Source organism: Schistocerca americana, chromosome 1 (genome assembly GCF_021461395.2).
Source record: "Schistocerca americana isolate TAMUIC-IGC-003095 chromosome 1, iqSchAmer2.1, whole genome shotgun sequence".
NCBI lineage: Eukaryota > Metazoa > Arthropoda > Insecta > Orthoptera > Acrididae > Schistocerca > Schistocerca americana.
The window spans coordinates 245690397-245708610 of NC_060119.1; the positions used below are offsets into that span (position 1 = coordinate 245690397).

At 41.6% G+C, this 18214-nt stretch overlaps 1 protein-coding gene across 2 annotated transcripts in view; it reads left to right on the forward strand.

Annotated features, from left to right (window-relative positions):
- The window catches only part of LOC124553793 (zinc finger protein 236-like), a 237404-nt gene that overhangs the window by 96330 nt on the left and 122860 nt on the right, over window positions 1-18214 (forward strand). For both annotated transcript variants that reach the window (XM_047127806.1, XM_047127878.1), the window contains exon 15: window positions 2625-2821. In XM_047127806.1, coding sequence (XP_046983762.1) covers window positions 2625-2821 — 197 coding nt within the window. The remainder of the gene's footprint in view (window positions 1-2624; window positions 2822-18214) is intronic.

The window sequence follows — 18214 nt, forward strand, 5'->3', positions numbered from 1 at the left end:
AGGTCAGGAAACATCACCATAACACTTATGTATTGATCAAATCTACTGGTAATAAATCTAGCAGCCCACCTGTGAGTTGCTTTCTCTTCCTTTAATCCAACCTAGTAGGGATAACAGACACTTGAGCAGTACTCAAGAAAGGGACGCACTAGTGTTCTGTGTACATCCTTCTGTGCAGATGAACCACATTTTCCTAAATTTCTCCCAATAAACTGAAATTGAGCATGCACCTTCCCTACTACAATCCCCACATGCTCATTCCATTTCATGTCGCTTTGCAACAGTGACGTAGATATTTGGTTGATGTGACTGGGTCAAGCAGCACACTACTAATGCTGTATTCAAACATTATAGGATTGTTTTTCGTACTCGTTACATTTTTCTACATATAGAGGTGGCTACCATTCATCACACCAACTAGAAATTTTGTCCAAGTCATCTTGCATCCTCTTTGCATCCTTCTGCAATCAGCTGCAGATTGCCGCTCAACTCGCCTATCAGGTCATTTATGTGTAGGCGATAAGAGCGGCCATATCACACTTCCATGGGATACTCCTGATGATACTCTTCTCTCTGATGAGAAATTGCCGTCGAAGACATTGTACTGGATTCTACTACTTAAGAAGTCTTTGGGCCACTCACTCACCTCAGAACCTGTCCTGTATGCTCGCGTTCCTGTGTACAGTGGGGCACTGTGTCAGAATGCTTTTTTTGAAATCTGCCTGTTCCCCTTCACCCATGGTTAATATAATATTGTGTGAGAAAAAGGCAAGCAGAGTTTCACCGAGTAATACTTTGTAAAAGTGTGCCGATTTGTGGACAGAAGCTTTCCATCCAGGGAAATTTATTATATTCGAACTGAGAACATGCTCAAGAATTCTGCAGCAAACCAATATTAAGGATGTTGGTCCGTAACTTTGCAGGTCCGGTCTTTTACCCTTCTTATATACAGGACTCACCTGTGATTTTTTTTCTTGTCACTTGGAGCTTTGCGCTGGGGGAGAGATTTGCAATAAATGAAAATTGTCTAAGGGACCAATGCCGTAGGGTATTCTTTGTAAAATCGAATTGGGATTCCATCCAGACTAGGCAATTTATTTGTTTTCAGCACATTCAGTTGCTTCTCTATGCCAGGGATGCCTGTTACTACATCCTCTGCAAGGGCGTTTGTGCGGTGGCAAAATGATGACATGTTTGTCTGATGCACGAATGATTTCTTAAAAGTGATATTTAGAACTTCAGCTTTCTTTTTATTATTTTCTAGTGCCCCACCAGACTGGCCAACAAGTGGCTGAATAGAAGCCTTTGACGCGCTTAACGATTTCACATAGGACCAGAATTTAGTCTGATACCCGGCGAGATCTTTTGCTAAAGTGTGACGGTGGTAGTTGTATACTTTACACATTGAAATTTTTACAGATGTGCAAATTTGTACTAACTTTTGCTTGTTGTTATTTGTGCTTCCTCTTTTGAACTGAGAGGGCAAAAGTTTCTAGTTTCTTAGCATTTTCTGAATTTTGTTATTAAACCACAGTGTATCTTTTCCATCCTTATTCCATTTAACTTGGCACGTACTTCTCCAGAGCACAAATTGCAATCCATTTAAACTTCGCCCATAATTCTATTACGTCCATCGTACTGAAACTAAACAATGTCCATTGATTGTCTAAGTGGGAGCTAACAACTGCCTATTTGCTCATCGATAAGATCAGGCCTGTTTATAGCTACAAGATGTAAAATATTTCAAGTGAGTTTGGGCTTTCAAATTAGCTGCTCAGGACAGTTTTTGGAAAACTTTTTCAATAGTACTCCACAACACTCCTGTCTGTACCCCTTGCAAATGAATCCATAGATTTCCCAGTCTATGCTCAAAGAATGGAAACTCCAGTTTGGAATATCAACAACATTGAAAAAGGATAGATTGCTACTCACCATAAAGGTTATACATGGAGATGCAGACAGCCACAATGAAAAGATAGTTTCACATTTAGCTTTCAGCCAAAGCCTTCTTCAGAAAAGAAAATATAATACACATTCCACACCAGCAAGTCCACCTCATGCACACATGACCACCATGTCCAGCACCTTGAACCAGATTCAAGTTGAACAGAATTTGTTCCATTTCATTGTTGGATGATGGAAACGTGATTCATGTTAACATAAGTTTTTGAAGACCACAAGAATCTCACATGTGAAGATAATGATGCCCAGGTTGATGCCATGTTATTTAGCTTTTGGAAGTCATACCATATTGTTCTACATTGGATATGAGCTTATGAGATACTGACACATGATTTGATTCAAGATTACCTTGCAAAATAGGCTACAAAACTTTGTCCTCAATGGGAAGAAATCATAAGATGTGAAAGTAGTTTGGAAAATTTGTTAAAGTTTATGTAAAATAAATTAAATTGGTTTAAAATCAATCAGTAATTGTTTCATTGCCAGTTCAAGGATTCATATGTGCCTGTAATAATCTAACATAAACATTACAGTTGACAGTTGAGTGAATATGCAAAGATACTGACTTTGTTTTACTGAATTGTTTATGCTGGTTTGAATTTTGTGTGTCTTTTGTATCTTAATGTTATAAAAAATATTTAATGTCTTTTTTCCTCTTACAGGATGCACACAGGTAAAAAACCATTTTCATGTCATATCTGTAATAAATCATTCCGGACGTCAGGTAGTCGTAAGGCGCATATATTATCACATGAAAAAGAAGATGCAGCTAAACAGAAAAATGGTGACAACTCTAAAACTGGTTCAAATAATATGCCAGAGGTAAAATTACAGGACCCAATCATAATCACAACAACAGGTAAACACCTATATTAGTGAGACTTAAGTGTCATGACTTCATTAATATATGTATATATTTTTGTAGCTTCATAGACTAAGAATACCTGTGTAGTGAGCACAGCTTACTTCTAATGTGAGCTGCATCAAATGGAAATAGTCATGTGACACAGTTTTTTTTTTTTTTATTTTTTTCGTTTTTACAATTTCAAAATTGCCCAAGGAAGCACATCAGAATGTCACTGCAACATAATTTATTAGAACAGAGATACAGCAGTACAATAAAGTTTATTACAAAGACTAAAATGCAGTGATGGCTATCCCTTCTTTTCCTACATAAAAAAACAAAAAAAGCATTGAAATAGGAACCGTGACACAAATGCCCTTGTGTGTGTCTCTTCAAACGTTTAAGCCATCTTCATTCCAGATATTGATTGCAAATTGTTAAGATGCCTATGAGATACAGGTACAGAATCCACGGTACTCCTGAACAGAACCTGACTGGACTAGGGATGAAAGTCATTGAAAATATACTGGGCACTTACAGGCAAACCTTGAACTGCACCATAGATGCGTAACTGTTGGAGTCAATGTATGTCAGCAAGATAATTCCATTCTAGGCATCTGAAAGCCTCACTCCCCAAGGGGCTCACGGTTCTTTCATGAGTTCCTGCATGGCACTAACGGGGCGCCGAGGTATTGCAGCCCATTCTTCATTCCCTGTGTCCCTTCCTACCTGTCCTTGCTCCTACCCCGCTGCCCTCTCTTTCCACTCTCGTATTGTTGTTACTTATGTCAACCAATTTCATTTCATCTGGTTTCCTTTATTCCTTGCAGTTTTGTTCCCTATTCCCCCCCCCCCCCCCCCCCCTTTTTCTTTTTTTTTTTGGCCGCCTTTGGGGATTGACCTCCGCTTCTAAATTTTCTCTCCGTAGTGTGAGCCATTTGGGGAAGAACTCCATCCCTAGCATCTGCGGTGCTTATTATCCCCCTCCCTTCATCCCCTTTTTCTTCCCCGCTGTAGCCCCCCCAATCCACCCCAATAGGTCACCACCACATATGGCCAGTTTGTGAGGTAGTGAGGCTCATACATATCCACCTGGCAGCCACCTGGCAACACAGGGATCACACTTCTGATACCTGAGCTGTTGCCTGCCCATGTATGCTTAGGAGTGGTTGCTTGTCATTCTGGAGATTTCGGAACTCCTGATAATGGCCACCATGCCAGATGGTCCTCACTGTGGCTGGGCAGGTCAAGGCACATGCTTTGCATATGTCTGTCTCTCTGGTTTGTAATGGATCATTGAATGCTGTTTTTTTATGGCACTGTGGCCTTCCTTGCCTTGGCTGTACTCTGGGAGGAGGGCCAGGCTCACCAGCTTGGGTTGAAACATTTACTCCACTACCTGGTCTGCACTAGGACTGATGGGGACACATTCACCACCACAAAGCTGTTATTTTTTGTAGAAAATATCAAAAGTTTGATGAAGTGGAGTCTCTCAGTAAGATGCAGCCCGATTTCCTGTTGATCAAAAATACTTCCAGTCTGCAGCCCATCATGCTTGTGCTCATCTTGGCGATGTCCTGGTGTCCACTACACCTCACCAGTCCTTGAGTATGGTTCAGCAAGACATTTTTCTTAGGGACCTCATCCTCCGAACTGATGCAGATTTCCGGGACAGTCTGGAATGACAGGCATTCATTTTGTTTGGCTTGTGCAGAGAGGTCGTAAGGACAACTGCTTCAGTACCAGCACTTTTATGTGGCTTTTGAGGGAGATACCCTCCAGGAGAAGGTCTAGGTTGTGTGTTATCCGTGTGCCGTGTGATGTGAAGCCATGTGGCCCGCCACCCAGAAGGTGCTTTGGTGCTTTCAGGGACATGTCTTCCCAGTGCACAGTGGACCCTCTATGTGGCGAATGTGGACACCCGCTCAATGAAGGGAACCCCTGTGTTCCACCACCTGTGTGTGTTATTTGTCACCACCATCACTCTCCATGCTCACCGGATTGCCCAGCTTATAAGATAGAAAAGAAGATCCAGAAATATAAGTCCCTTGATTGTTTATCTTAGATTGAAGCTCATCAAAAATAAAACAGTCTTCATCCTGTGTCCATGACTTCTATATTTGCCTCTGTTATGTCCTTTCCCCTCCTCCCTCACCCTTACTCTGTTCCCATCCCCCTATCCTGTTCCCCTCCCCTGTAGTTCCCATGCCCTTCCCTCCAGGTGTCCCTCCTGGGACCCCTCACCGCAGTGTCTCTCTGTCAGGAAAGCTGCTACCACATCTTGGCCACAGGACGTGGTCATCCACTCTCTTTTGGTTCTGGTTTATACAGAAGCCTGCTTTCCCTCCATGCTTTACGCTCCTTGACCTATGGATGAGAAGAAGAAGAAGAAGAAGAAGAAGAAACATAAGTCCCATGATAAGGCCCCCTGGTGCCCCCGAAGGTGCCATCTCCCCCCTTGCAGCCTGAGTCTGATCTCTTATTATGGATGTCACCCTGTCCTAGTTGGTGATGGGTAGTGATCCAATGGCATGTTGGCTCCAGCCCGTTTGCCTTCCATTTGGATACCCACTCTGTGCTTACTCAGTGGAATTGTAATGGATGCTACTGTTACCACCTGGAGTTGCAAGCCCTTATTGCCTTTCATTCAGCAGCTTGTGTTGTTCTCCAGGAACCTCATTTTACTGATGATGCTCACTTACTGACCCTGTGTGGGTTCTGTGCTTTCTGCCAGAACTGGGTTGGCCCTTTGAGGACTTCCGGTAGTGTTCGCACCTTGATCAGTACAGATATTGTTAGTACATGGACCCCTCTTCATACCAGATTGGAAGCAGTTGCCATTAGGATCCACTTGGACTCTGCAGTCATGGTTTACAATCTGTATCACCCTCTTGAGAGGCCTGGGGGTCCTCATTGACCAGTTTCTTGCGAACCAAAACCTGTGCCTTCTTAGTGATGTTCCCCTACTCATTTCAGTACTGACAAGCCACTTTCTGTGACATTTCACTCTCATCTCCTCCACTTCTTCCTTGCTTCCCTCCTCCTTTCTATCCATCCTTGCTTGCACTGGACAGTACATGAAGACATCCGTGATAGTCACCACTCCCTGTTGATTCCCTCATTCCGTTCCCACCTCCTGATGACGGGGTTTCCCGGCTGTGCTTTTCCATCAAGCTGATTGGCCTCTGTATACCTGTCAGGTCGAGTTCACACCTTCTTTGTCAGGTTGGAGTGATGAAGTCGTCTGTGATCTGTTTGAGAAAATATTCTGCACTGCCAGCATTGCCTTTTCCCACTTGACATGCCCTGTTCGCTGTCAGCCAGTTTTGTGGTGGATCATGGCCATTGCCACTGCTATCGGTCTTAATTGTTGTGCTTTGCAACGTATTATGTGCCACCCTTCCTCTGCCTGTCTTAAACATCTTCACGGCAAAGCCCATTACTTAATCATACAGAACAAGTGAGTGTGTTGGGAATGCTATGTCTCATATAGGCTCTTCTGTCCCTTCGTCATGAGTGTGGACTACACTCTGCACCCTCCAAGATTGTCAGTGGAAGCCCTCCATGTAGCCTTTGTACAGATCTGTCAGTTCTGCTGGAACATCTCATGGCCCATTTTGCGATGACATCTGTGTCAGCTTCCTATCCAGCCACCTTCTTCCTCCAGAAACAGCAGGCTGAAGCTTCCCACTTACATTTTATCCCTTGTCAGGCAGAATCCTACAATGAACCTTTTACTGAATGGGAGCTGCTTCTGGCCCTCACCTCTTCCCACAATTCAGCTCTTGGCCTGATTCCAGCCATATCCAATTGCTTCAACAACTCAGTCCTCTACAATCACAATATCTCCTCAGAGTGATTAACTGTATTTATCTCCAAGGCATTTTCCCTTCTCAATGGAGGGAGAGGGATGTGGTTCCTGCCTGTAAGCCTGTCAAGGATCCATCATCCTTTGATAGTTACTGGCATTTGATAGTTACTGGCATTTGATAGTTACTGGCATTTGATAGTTACTGGCATTTGATAGTTACTGGCATTTGATAGTTACTGGCATTTGATAGTTACTGGCATTTGATAGTTACTGGCATTTGATAGTTACTGGCATTTGATAGTTACTGGCATTTGATAGTTACTGGCATTTGATAGTTACTGGCCTGGCCAATGCCCTGTGCAAGTTATTAAAATGGATGGTAGCTCGTTGGCTCAGTTGGGTCCTTGAATCGTGGGCCTTTTATCTCCTTACCAGTGCAGCTTTTGGGAGGGACAGTCTCCTGTCAATCATCTGCTTCAGTTGGAAACCACAGTTCGGCAGGGCTTCTCTCAGCACTGTCATCGTGTCACAGATTTCTTCAAAGGTGACTTTAATTTACCCTCAGTATGTTGGCAAAGTGTAAATCAGGAACTACGAATAAAACATCATCCAAAATTGTCCTAAATGCATTCTCTGAAAATTATTTCAAGCAGTTAGTTCATGAACCTAAGTGAATAGTAAACGGTTGAGAAAAAACACTTGACCTGCTACCAACAATAATCCTGAGCTAATAACTAGCATCAAAACGGATCCAGGGATTAGTGAACACGGGGTTGTTGTAGTGAAATTGATTATTGTAGCCCACACTCCAAAGATAAACAAAAAATATACCTATTCGAAAAACCATATAAAAATTTACTTGATGTCTTCCTGAGAAACAATCTCCACTCCTTCCAAATTAACAATGTAGGTGTAGACTAGATGCAGCTTGAATTCAGAGAAATATTTTTGACAGCAATTGAGAGATTTACACCAAATAAATTAACAAACGGTGGAGCTGTTCCCCCTTAGTACACAAAACTGGTCAGAACACTATTGCAGAAACAAATAAAAAAAGAATGCCAAATTTAAATGAACACACAATCTCCAAGATTAGTGATCTTTTACAGAAGCTCGAAATTTAGCACAGATTTCAATGCAAGATGCTGATGATAATTTCCACAATGAAACTTCGTTTCGAAACCTGGCAGAAAATCTAAAGAGTTTCTGGTTACATGTAAATTGTGCTAGCAGCCAGATACAATCAGTGCATTCTCTGCACGATAGCAATGGAAATACTATTGAAGACAGTGCTGCCAAAGCAGAGTTATGAAAACATCCCCCAGGCTGTGGCTAAGCCGTGTCTCCGCAATATCCTTTCTTTCGGGAGTGCTAGTTCTGCAAGGTTCACAGGAGAGCTTCTGTAAGGTTTGGAAGGTAGGGGACGAGCTACTGGCAGAAGTAAAGCTGTGGGGACGGGGTGTGAGTCGTGCTTGGGTAGCTCAGTTGGTAGAGCACTTGCCCGCGAAAGGCATAGGTCTTGAGTTTGAGTCTCGGTCCGGCACACAGTTTTAATCTGCCAGGAAGTTTGAGTTACTAAACACTGCCTTCTGAAATTTGTTCATGAAAGAAGACGAAGTAAGTATCCCAGAAATCAAATCAAGAACAGCTGCCAACATAAGTAATATAAAAGTAGAGGAGTGAAGCAAATTAAATCATTTAATAGAAGCAAGCCTACCAGTCCAGACTGTATAAGAATTAGGTTCCTCTCAGAATATGCTGATGCTATAGCTCATATACAGTCACTCACTCAATGAAAGATCCGTACCCAAAGACTGGGAAGTTGCTCAGGTCACACCAATATTCAAGAAAGGTAGCAGGAGTAATCCACTAAATTATAGTTCCATATCATTAACATCGATATGCAGCAGGATTCTGGAACATGTATAGTGTTCGAACATTATGAATTACGTCGAAGAAAGCGGTCTGTTACACACAGTCAACATGGGTTTAGAAAACAACTTTCTTGTGAAACACAACTAGCTCTTTACTCACACATTTATTGAGAGCTATTGACAAGGGATGTCAAATTGATTCTGTATTTTAAGATTTCCAGAAGGCTTTTGATACTGTACTACACAAGCGGCTTGTAGTGAAATTGTGTGTTTATGGAATATTGTCTCAGTTATGTGACTGGATTCATCATTTCCTGTCAGGAAGGTCACAGTTCACAGTAATTGATGGAAAGTCATAGAGTAAAACAAAAGTGATTTCTGGCATTCCCCAAGGTATTTTTATAGATCCTCTGCAGTTCCTTATCTGTATAAATCTTTTAGAAGACGATCTGAACATCCATATCTCAGGTTGTATGTAGATGATGCTGTTGTTTATTGTCTATGAAAATAATCAGAATATCAAAACAAATTCCAAAACAATGTAGAAAATGTATATCTTTGGTGAGAAAATTGGCAGTTGACTCTAAATAATGAAAAGTGTAAAGTCATCCATATGAGTGCTAAACGAGATCCATTAAACTTCAGTTTACATGATAAATCAATCAAATCTGAAGGCCGTAAATTCAATTAAATACATAGGAATTACAATTATGATCAACTTAAATTTGGAAGAACACACAAAAAATGTTGTGGGGAAGGTAAACCAGAGACTTTGTTTTATAATCTGAACACTTAGAAAATGTAACAGACCTACTAAAGAGACTGCCTGGACTATGCTTGTCTGTCCTCTTTTTGGAGTACTGCTGTATGATCTGGGATCTTTTCCAGATAGAACTAACAGAAAATGTTGAGAAATTTCAAAGAAGAGCAGCACATTTTGTATTATCAGGAAATAGGGTAGAGAGTGTCATAGACATGATACAGGAGTTGGGGCGGACATAATTAAAACAAAGTAGTTTTTCGTTGTGGCAGGATGTTCTCACGAAATTTGGCACCAGCTTTCTCCTCCGAAAATGAAAATATTTTGTTGGCGCTAACCTACACATGGAGAAAAGATCATCGTAATAAAATAATGCTAGGCACTTAAGTGTGATTTGCAGAGTATCAATGTAGATGTAGATCTTCATAAGGCCTGTGACGCGGCTTGTAACCATCATATCCTCCTTACACTCCATGAGTGGGATCTTCGTGCCCCCTCCCAGTTTTTATTTGCCAGTCCTTTTTTTTTTTTTTTTTTTTTTTTCAAAATTTTAAAACATAAAATACATTACTAGAATAAAATATTTTCAAAAGGTGGGCATAAAGTACATCCCTCCCCCTTGGTATTGCGAGGGTTAATTTAAAAATGTGTCTGATATTGTTAGGAATTACACCTATATCAGTAACAGACATAAAATTGTGTAACATCATTCTGATAAAACAACATACAGGCAGGATAGGAAACATAATAGTTGCTTACAAACACTAAGTTGACACTGTTAACTGACACATAGATAGTAAGTACCGTATTTACTCGAATCTAAGCCGCACTTTTTTTCCGGTTTTTGTAATCCAAAAAACCGCCTGCGGCTTAGAATCGAGTGCAAAGCAAGCGGAAGTTCTGAAAAATATTGGTAGGTGCCGCCACTAACTTCTGCCATCAAATAAATGTAGCGCTACACAGGCATGCTTTGTAGGCACAAAGATAAATACTGGCGCCAAAACCTCTGCGTCAGTAAATAAATTTTAAAGAAAGGTGGTAAACGAGCTTTTTTTTCTCCGCTCCGAGTTTCGACCACAACATTTTCGTACATTATCCAACGAAGTAAATACAAACTCCGTATTGTTCATCTTCAGATGTTGCAGAAATTCAATGTACTACGAAAATCCGACTGGCAAGACTGTTTGGGATGTTTGTCAATATGGCCAACTCTACGTTCTGAATTTTTTCCTACCTGTGAGAAGAGATGGTTGCTAATAGGAACCTGATGAAATGTGAATCACATGCAGTATTCTCTTTACCACAAGAATAATACGAATATAAACATTTTGCCATGTATTATTTCGTGTTTGCTGCTATCTCATTTAAATCCTGTCTGCCTAATAAACTACGAAACTAGAGTGAGACAACAGCAAACGCGGAAGAATATACGTGTCGTGTCATGTTTATATTTGTATTATTCTTTTGCCTAGTAGTGATACAGTCAGAAATGAAGCACGGCAACTGACTAGATTTTTAAATCTAAGATTACTCTAATTTCTGTGTAGAATTTGATGTACTAAAGAAGCGGCCGCAAAGATTTTCAAACGGAGAAAAATTTTCACCTAACTCTCATTCAGAACATGTTCTATCATACGCGGTCTATTATTTGGTTCTTGTTGATCATTATCAAAGAAAGCAGCAGTGTAAGTAACAACAAATAGCAGTCTCTTGCCATTGTTTCGCTAATGAGACGATTCCTCTCTTTTTTTTTTTTTCTTAATTGTAAGCGGCTTTAGCGTGCACAAAAGCAAGCCATGCCGTGAGCGGCGACAGGCCGTAAACACGCACTATCAGAATGCGACAAACAATGCATGACACAGTACAGTAATGCATTTTCAGCTTAGAGTGACGTAAACACCTATTACAAAGAAAACTGCACTTATCAGATCAAAGCAAAATAAGCAATCGATTCAAACCAGACGAAGCACGTGAAAAAGGAAGGGTACGCTTATAAATACGAACGGAGCGCCTGATGCATAACAATGGCTACCTGGTAAAGCTTAACTGCTAAGCTTACGACTTGAACCAAACTGCTGTAGGTGTATCGTCATTCATTCGAACTAAATTGTGTCTCATATTACAATGGACCAACTTTGTTTAGATTTGGAGATGTGGCCTAAAACTTTTCTCTCCCCTTGAATTTCGAGTCTCAAATTTCAGGTGCGGCTTAGATTCGGGAAATTTTTTTTTCCTTTATTTCGGGTCTCATTTTTCAGGTGCGGCTTAGATTCGAGTGCGGCTTAGATTCGAGTAAATACGGTAAAAGTAAAACACACACAGGTTTATCATAAAAATTCGCAGTAAATGCCTTGGATGAAGCTGCTGTCACAGTGCCTTCTTGTTTAAAATGCACGTCACTGAGACATTGGCCCAGTGGTTGAGTAAGTCTAGTTAAATGAGAATTTGAATTGGAGTAAGACTTTTTTTTAGTAAAAACGTATCATTTGGTTGGAATGGGAAAGGGGGGGGGGGGGGACTACACATTGCAGATGTGTGTTATCTATGAGGTGCCAGCACATTCTCAGCTTATAAAATGGCAACATTGCACTGTTTTAAAGCCCTGGAACTCTTCAGCTTTGGTTTCCTTGCTGCAGGCATACCAGTGGCGGTGTTAAAGGACCCCACCAGGTTACCAAACCATCCAGCGACTGTATGTACAAGTAAAAGATATGTTGTCAGAGTAAATACAGAACACTAAACAACAGTGTGCCTTAAACAAAACACTGAAAAAACTCATTTTCAGATGGGCCTATAGCGTCCATTAGATCAGTGAATGACTTACTATTTCCTGCCGCATAAAACAGGAAAATATTTAATATGTCATTCACAATGAAGAAAATTTCTGTATAGAAACAGGAGGTTACGGTCTCCAGGCACTTGGGCCTGATTGCATCTGATGTTGACGTGAGCAGTAATTAGCTCAGGAGGTGGTGGTGGTGGTGGTGGTGGTGGTGGTGGTGGTGGTGGTGGTAAGAAGAAGGTATGGGGTAGGGGGGTGAGGGATGGGTGTGGGGTAAGGTGCTTGTCCTGCCTATGGGAGTGTGCAGAAATGGGGTACACAGGAGAGGACTGCTAGGTGAAGCATTGGGAGGTTGTACCATCTGGGAAGGAAGGAGGGAGGGGAGGGGAGTGGTGGGGGAAAGAGTTTGACACTATAATAACAAAAATAATAAATAAGATACTACTTGTTTCCCTAGCAATAATTTAAGGGGTGTTCTTACGTTCCTATGTAGCCACACCCTTGTAAATCACAACATATTTGGAGTGAACAGTTTACTTTACACCAGTTACTGAGACAATGGTAAACATTTAATAACAGGCTGTTGACATCCTTCAATCATAAACTCACGATATCAGACAGTACATCACTGGTCAGAACCAACGAGTACATCACTGGTCAGAACCAACGAGCTGTATTGGACCATGCGCTTCACCCAAATTTTGTCATCTTTTGTTAAGATTGCCCCATCACACCTGCAACACTGTGACCTTGCTGTGCCCTTGAGTGATTTATGTAGTGTCTATCTACGTATTTGAAAAGAACAGTAAACTTCTTCTTTGAGAACACTTTAGATTTAAACAGAAGTCTCTCACAAACTTAAACCACATGTAAATATGTTAGGATTATCTCTTAACTATTGTACCTTTTCCATGACATTTAGTGAAAAACTAGGGTATTGTTTTATGAAGGAACAAAGTTTAACACTTCATGTCCTATCATTACCTTTAAATTTCTGTCTGATATCCAATGTTTGACACTACAGCACTGTGCTGAGTCAGGAACTAAGACTAATTCACCTTGAGAAATTTCCTTTTAAAAATGAGTAGTTTTCTTACTACTTCCGATCACTAGTCCTGAATAGACAGAATATTGAAAATAATTCTGTTCATTTCACTTGAAAGAATCAGTTAGTTTACTTTTGGATAAAGTGTGTCATTTCACAAGAACTTCAGCAAATCAGTTTTCTCAGTAAACACGTTACATAGCTTTTCAAATGAAAATGAAGGTAGTCATTCTTCCCTGTCTATTTTAGTCTTGGTAAACTAAACAAATGAATGTATGTACTGCAACAGTGCGACCCATCAAAGTTGTGTGTGTCCACATTCTTGCATAAATATACGACACTAAACATTATATTAAATGCAGTTACTTTTATGCTTAATAATCATTGTTTTTAAGATAGGATTTAAGCAAAGTAAATGAAAGGTACTTAAAATAAAAACTTTACACTTTAAAATTAAACTGTTACTGTATTAACTCAAAAAAACACTTTCACCACAGTTATTTTCAACACTAGTTTGGTTTTCCTTTGAAAACTTAATCACAAAATACAACTTTGGTAGCTTTGCTTGCCTGAAGCAGTGCAGTTAAGAATTTGGTGCACAATTGTTTATGGTTTATTCATATCTCTCAATAATTCGATAGACCAAATGTGGCATTATGTCTGCATTTTGGAAACCATTCTTGATGTGCTATGATGTAATTCTTGCACCATCTTATTTTTGTCTGGAAATATCTTTCATCCACTACTACAATTTACCGAAGACAACTTATTACTATGAAATAACTAATTAACCCCGTTAACCCTAAATTGCACCAATGTTACCACAAAATATTCAACATTTAAACAAAATATTCAAAACTTGAAGAGTGCACCATTACATGGCTAGACGTAACCACTGCTTGATGGTTACTTCTCATTTCAGTCTGTCTTCTGTTCTCCTTGTTCCAAGTAAATGTGTTCCAGCAATGAAACATGACAAGGCCACCTGTCGACCCCTATATTGACACTGTCATTTGTGTGTGGCTCTGTGCACTTCTCGTGCATAAAAGGCATTTCCAGACATGGAAATATGCCAGGGAAAAACTAGCCAGCTTACTGGCCTAATGGCTTTCCTATTTCACTACTGAATACCACTCTTTCCAACGCATTATTCCATCTGGAGGTCCTCAGACTTTACAAAAATGTTTCATTTAGTTATTTAATGAAGTGACAGGAAATAAATGTTTGATTGCTAATCACAACATATTTTTACAACCTTTCTGCGACATCTTTATCCCCTTCTGCATATTCAAATAACCATTAATAAAATCACAAAGAAAATATTGACAGCACACTACATAAGTGTAACTGTAACATTGTTCCGTTACAAACAGTTATTCATTCAAGTTGAGGAAAATAATTCAACAAACAGCTTAACAGCTTCATATGTAGATTGGTTTCAGAAAATTTGTACACTTTTGTATGATTCAACAATATGACTCCACACCACACACAAGAGTGTCATTGTCATAAGCTCTCAGAACCTGCCTCATGTTGTGATTGGCACCCAACCAGGATGCGAAAGCCATGCAGTACATCGAAACTATATTTAGGTTTGTGATGTGTTGCATGGCATGTAGCAATGCTGCTTAGAGAAAAATATTTACGAGTAGTGTGCCGGACTGTTCACATTAAACCCATGATCTTAGAACTCAATTGTTTCATAATATCCATCAGTAAATTCAGTACTGAAATTATCAATATTTTTACCCTGTAGGTGATCTAAATTATTAATGGAAAATCTCATATAAAGATGTGAAACAAATACTAACAAAGAGAGAGAGGGGCTGGCCAGTACTTACCTCAGCTCAGTACAACCAATAGATACACATAAAACAGAACTGAAAATTTACGTTCCTAGCTTTCGGAACAAATGTTCCTTCATCGGGGAGGAGAGAGGGGAAAGAAAGGGAAGAAGGGAAAGGAGATTCAGTTACTCACAACCCAGGTTATGAAGCAACAGGGAAAGGAAAATAGGGAGGGTAGCAAGGATGGAGGCATGGTTGTCAGAGGGAAGCCAAAGATATTCTACTGTAAGTACTGTGCCAGCTTCAAACCAAAGAGGTTGCATACAGAAGTAAAGAGGTATATAGTATAAGGATAAACACAACTATGTAGGATGAAAAGATGCATGAATGGCTAAAGAGGAAAGGGAAAGAGGAGAAGACTGAAGAGTGAATGGGAGTGAGGTTGTTTAACGTAGGTTCAGTCCAGGGGGATGGCGGGATGAAAGGATGTGTTGGAGTGCAAGTTCCCATCTCCGCAGTTCAGAGGGACTGGTGTTGGGTGGGAGAAGCCAAATGGCACATACGGTGTAGCAGGTTCCTAGGTCCCTAGAATTATGCTGGAGGACATGCTCCACTACTGGGTATTGGGCATCTCCTAGGCGAACAGTTCGTCTGTGTCCATTCATGCGCTCAGCCAGTTTAGTTGTTGTCATGCCGATGTAAAAGGCTGTGCAGTGCAGGCATGTCAGTTGATAAATGACATGTGTAGTTTCACACGTAGCCCTGCCTTGAATTGTGTATATTTTACCAGTAGCGGGGCTGGAGTAGGTGGTTGTGGGGGGATGCATGGGGCAGGTTTTGCAGCGGGGTCGGTTACAGGGGTAGGAACCACTGGGTAGAGAAGGTAGTCTGGGAATATTGTAGGGTTTAACAAGGATGTTACGGAGGTTAGGGGGGCGACGAAAGGCAAATCTGGGTGGTGTGGGGAGAGTTTTGTCAAGGGATGATCTCATTTCAGGGGTTGACTTGAGAAAGTCATATCCCTGGCGGAGTAATTTGTTGATGTTTTCGAGGCCAGGATAATATTGGGTGACAAGGGGGATGCTTCTGTGTGGTCTGGGGGTAGGAACATTGTTGTTGGATGGGGAGGAATGTATTGCTCGGGAAATCTGTTTGTGGACAAGGTCTGCAGGATAGTTGCGGGAGAGGAAAGCACTGGTCAGGTTATTGGTGTAATTGTTGAGGGATTCGTCACTGGAGCAGATACGTTTGCCACGAATACCTAGGCTGTAGGGAAGGGAGCGTTTGATGTGGAAAGGATGGCAGCTATCAAAGTGAAGGTACTGTTGTTTGTTTGTGGGTTTGATATGGACAGAGGTGTGGATGTGAGCTTCAACAAGATGAAGGTCAACATCCAGGAAGGTGGCTTGGGTTTTGGAGAAGGACCTGGTGAAATTCAGATTCGAAAAGGAGTTGAGGTTATGGAGGAAATTAAGGTTGGGTCTTCAGGAAAGCCTCCTCCATGCGGCCCATGAAGAGGTTGGCATAGGACGGAGCCATCCTGGTTCCCATGGCCGTTCCCCTGATTTGTTTGTAGGTCTGGCCTTCAAAAGTGAAGTAATTATGGGTGAGGATGAAGTTGGTAAGTGTGATAAGTGACGAGGTTTTTGGAAGATCTTCGGGTGGGCATTGAGAGAGGTAGTGCTCAAGGGCAGAGAGACCATGGGTATGTGGGATGTTTGTGTAAAGGGATGTAGCATCTATGGTGACAAGAAAGGTTTCAGGTGGGAGAGGAGTGGGAATGGATTTGAGGCGTTCTAGGAAGTGGTTTGTGTCTTTGATGTAGGATGGGAGTCTGCGGGTGATAGGTTGTAGGTGCTGGTCTACCAGAGCTGAGATACGTTTGGTTGGGGCTTTGAAGCCTGCTACAATGGGACAGCCAGGATGGTTCTCTTTGTGGGTTTTGGGTAATAGGTAGAAGGTAGGGGTACGTGGCTCAGGTGGAGTGAGTAAGTCTATGGAAGCCGTTGTGAGGCCTTGTGAGGGACCTTGGATTTTTAGGATTTTTTGCAGCTCAGTCTGGATGGAGGGAATGGGGTCCTGGGTAACAGCTTTGTAGGTTGAGGTGTCAGAGAGTTGACGCAGTCCTTCTGCCACATACTCCACACGGTCAAGTACGACAGTTGTGGAGCCTTTATCCGCCGGGAGGATGACAATAGAGCGGTCTATTTTCAGCTCCTTAATGGCACGGGATTCAGCTGGGGTGATGTTGGGGGTTGTCTGGATGTTTTTCAAGAAGGACTGGGAAGCAACACTGGATGTGAGGAATTCCTGAAATGTCTGCAAGGGATGGTTTTGGGGGAGGGGAGGAGGATCCCTTTGAGAAGGCAGTCGGATCTGTTCTAGACAGGGTTCAACACTGGGTCTAGTATTTGGGGGCTGTGTTTGGGTAGTGAAGTGATATTTCCAGTTGAGGTTCCGGGTGAATGAGAGGAGATCTTTAACCAGGGCAGTGTGGTTGAATTTAGGTGTGGGGCTAAAGGTTAAGCCTTTTGATAGAACAGATGTCTCTGGAGGAGAGAGGGATCTGGATGAGAGGTTTAGGACTGAATTGGGACTGGTGATATGTGGCATTTGACTGTGGTTATAGTTGAGATTTGGTCTGTGTGGGGTATGTGCTGGGATGGGGAGATTCAGTAGGGTGGCTAGGCTAGGTTCATTGGCTATGAGAGGGGTTTGTTGAAGGTTCTGTTGTGGTTGGTGTTTGTGAAGGATAGGGAGAGGGACCCCACTTCTTAGGTGTTGCACTAGCACTGTGGATAGTTTTTTCAGGTGGTGTGTGGCATGGAACTCAAGTTTGCAGCTGGCTTCTAGGATGATGTTCCTGAGTGTGTTATCCAAGCAAGAGTTTGAGAGGTGGAGGACTTTGAAGAGAGATGGAGCTGTTGGGAGTGGTGGTTACATGAAATAGTGTAGAGATTCAGGACAAGTTGGGTTAGGGCTAAGGATTGAAGGTTCTGGAAGTCCAGGAGAGACTGGTGGAAGGAGGAATTGCACCCGGAGATGGGAACTTTTAAGGTAAGCCCTTTAGGGGTAATTCCAAAGGTTAAGCAGGACCGGAGGAAAAGTATGTGGGATTGCAGTTTGACTACGGTGAATGCATGTTTCCGGAATGAATGTAAATAATGTGGTATAGGATTAGGGTACATAGTGGGTAACTGATGGGTAGGGAAATTAAATAACTAAAGTTGAAGTAGTAATCATAAGAAGGAATAAAACACGGAGGGAAGGACAAGAAGGAAAGAAATTGTGTTGGTAATGTTCAATGCATAATTCTAGGGACCTAGGAACCTGCTACACCTTATGTGCC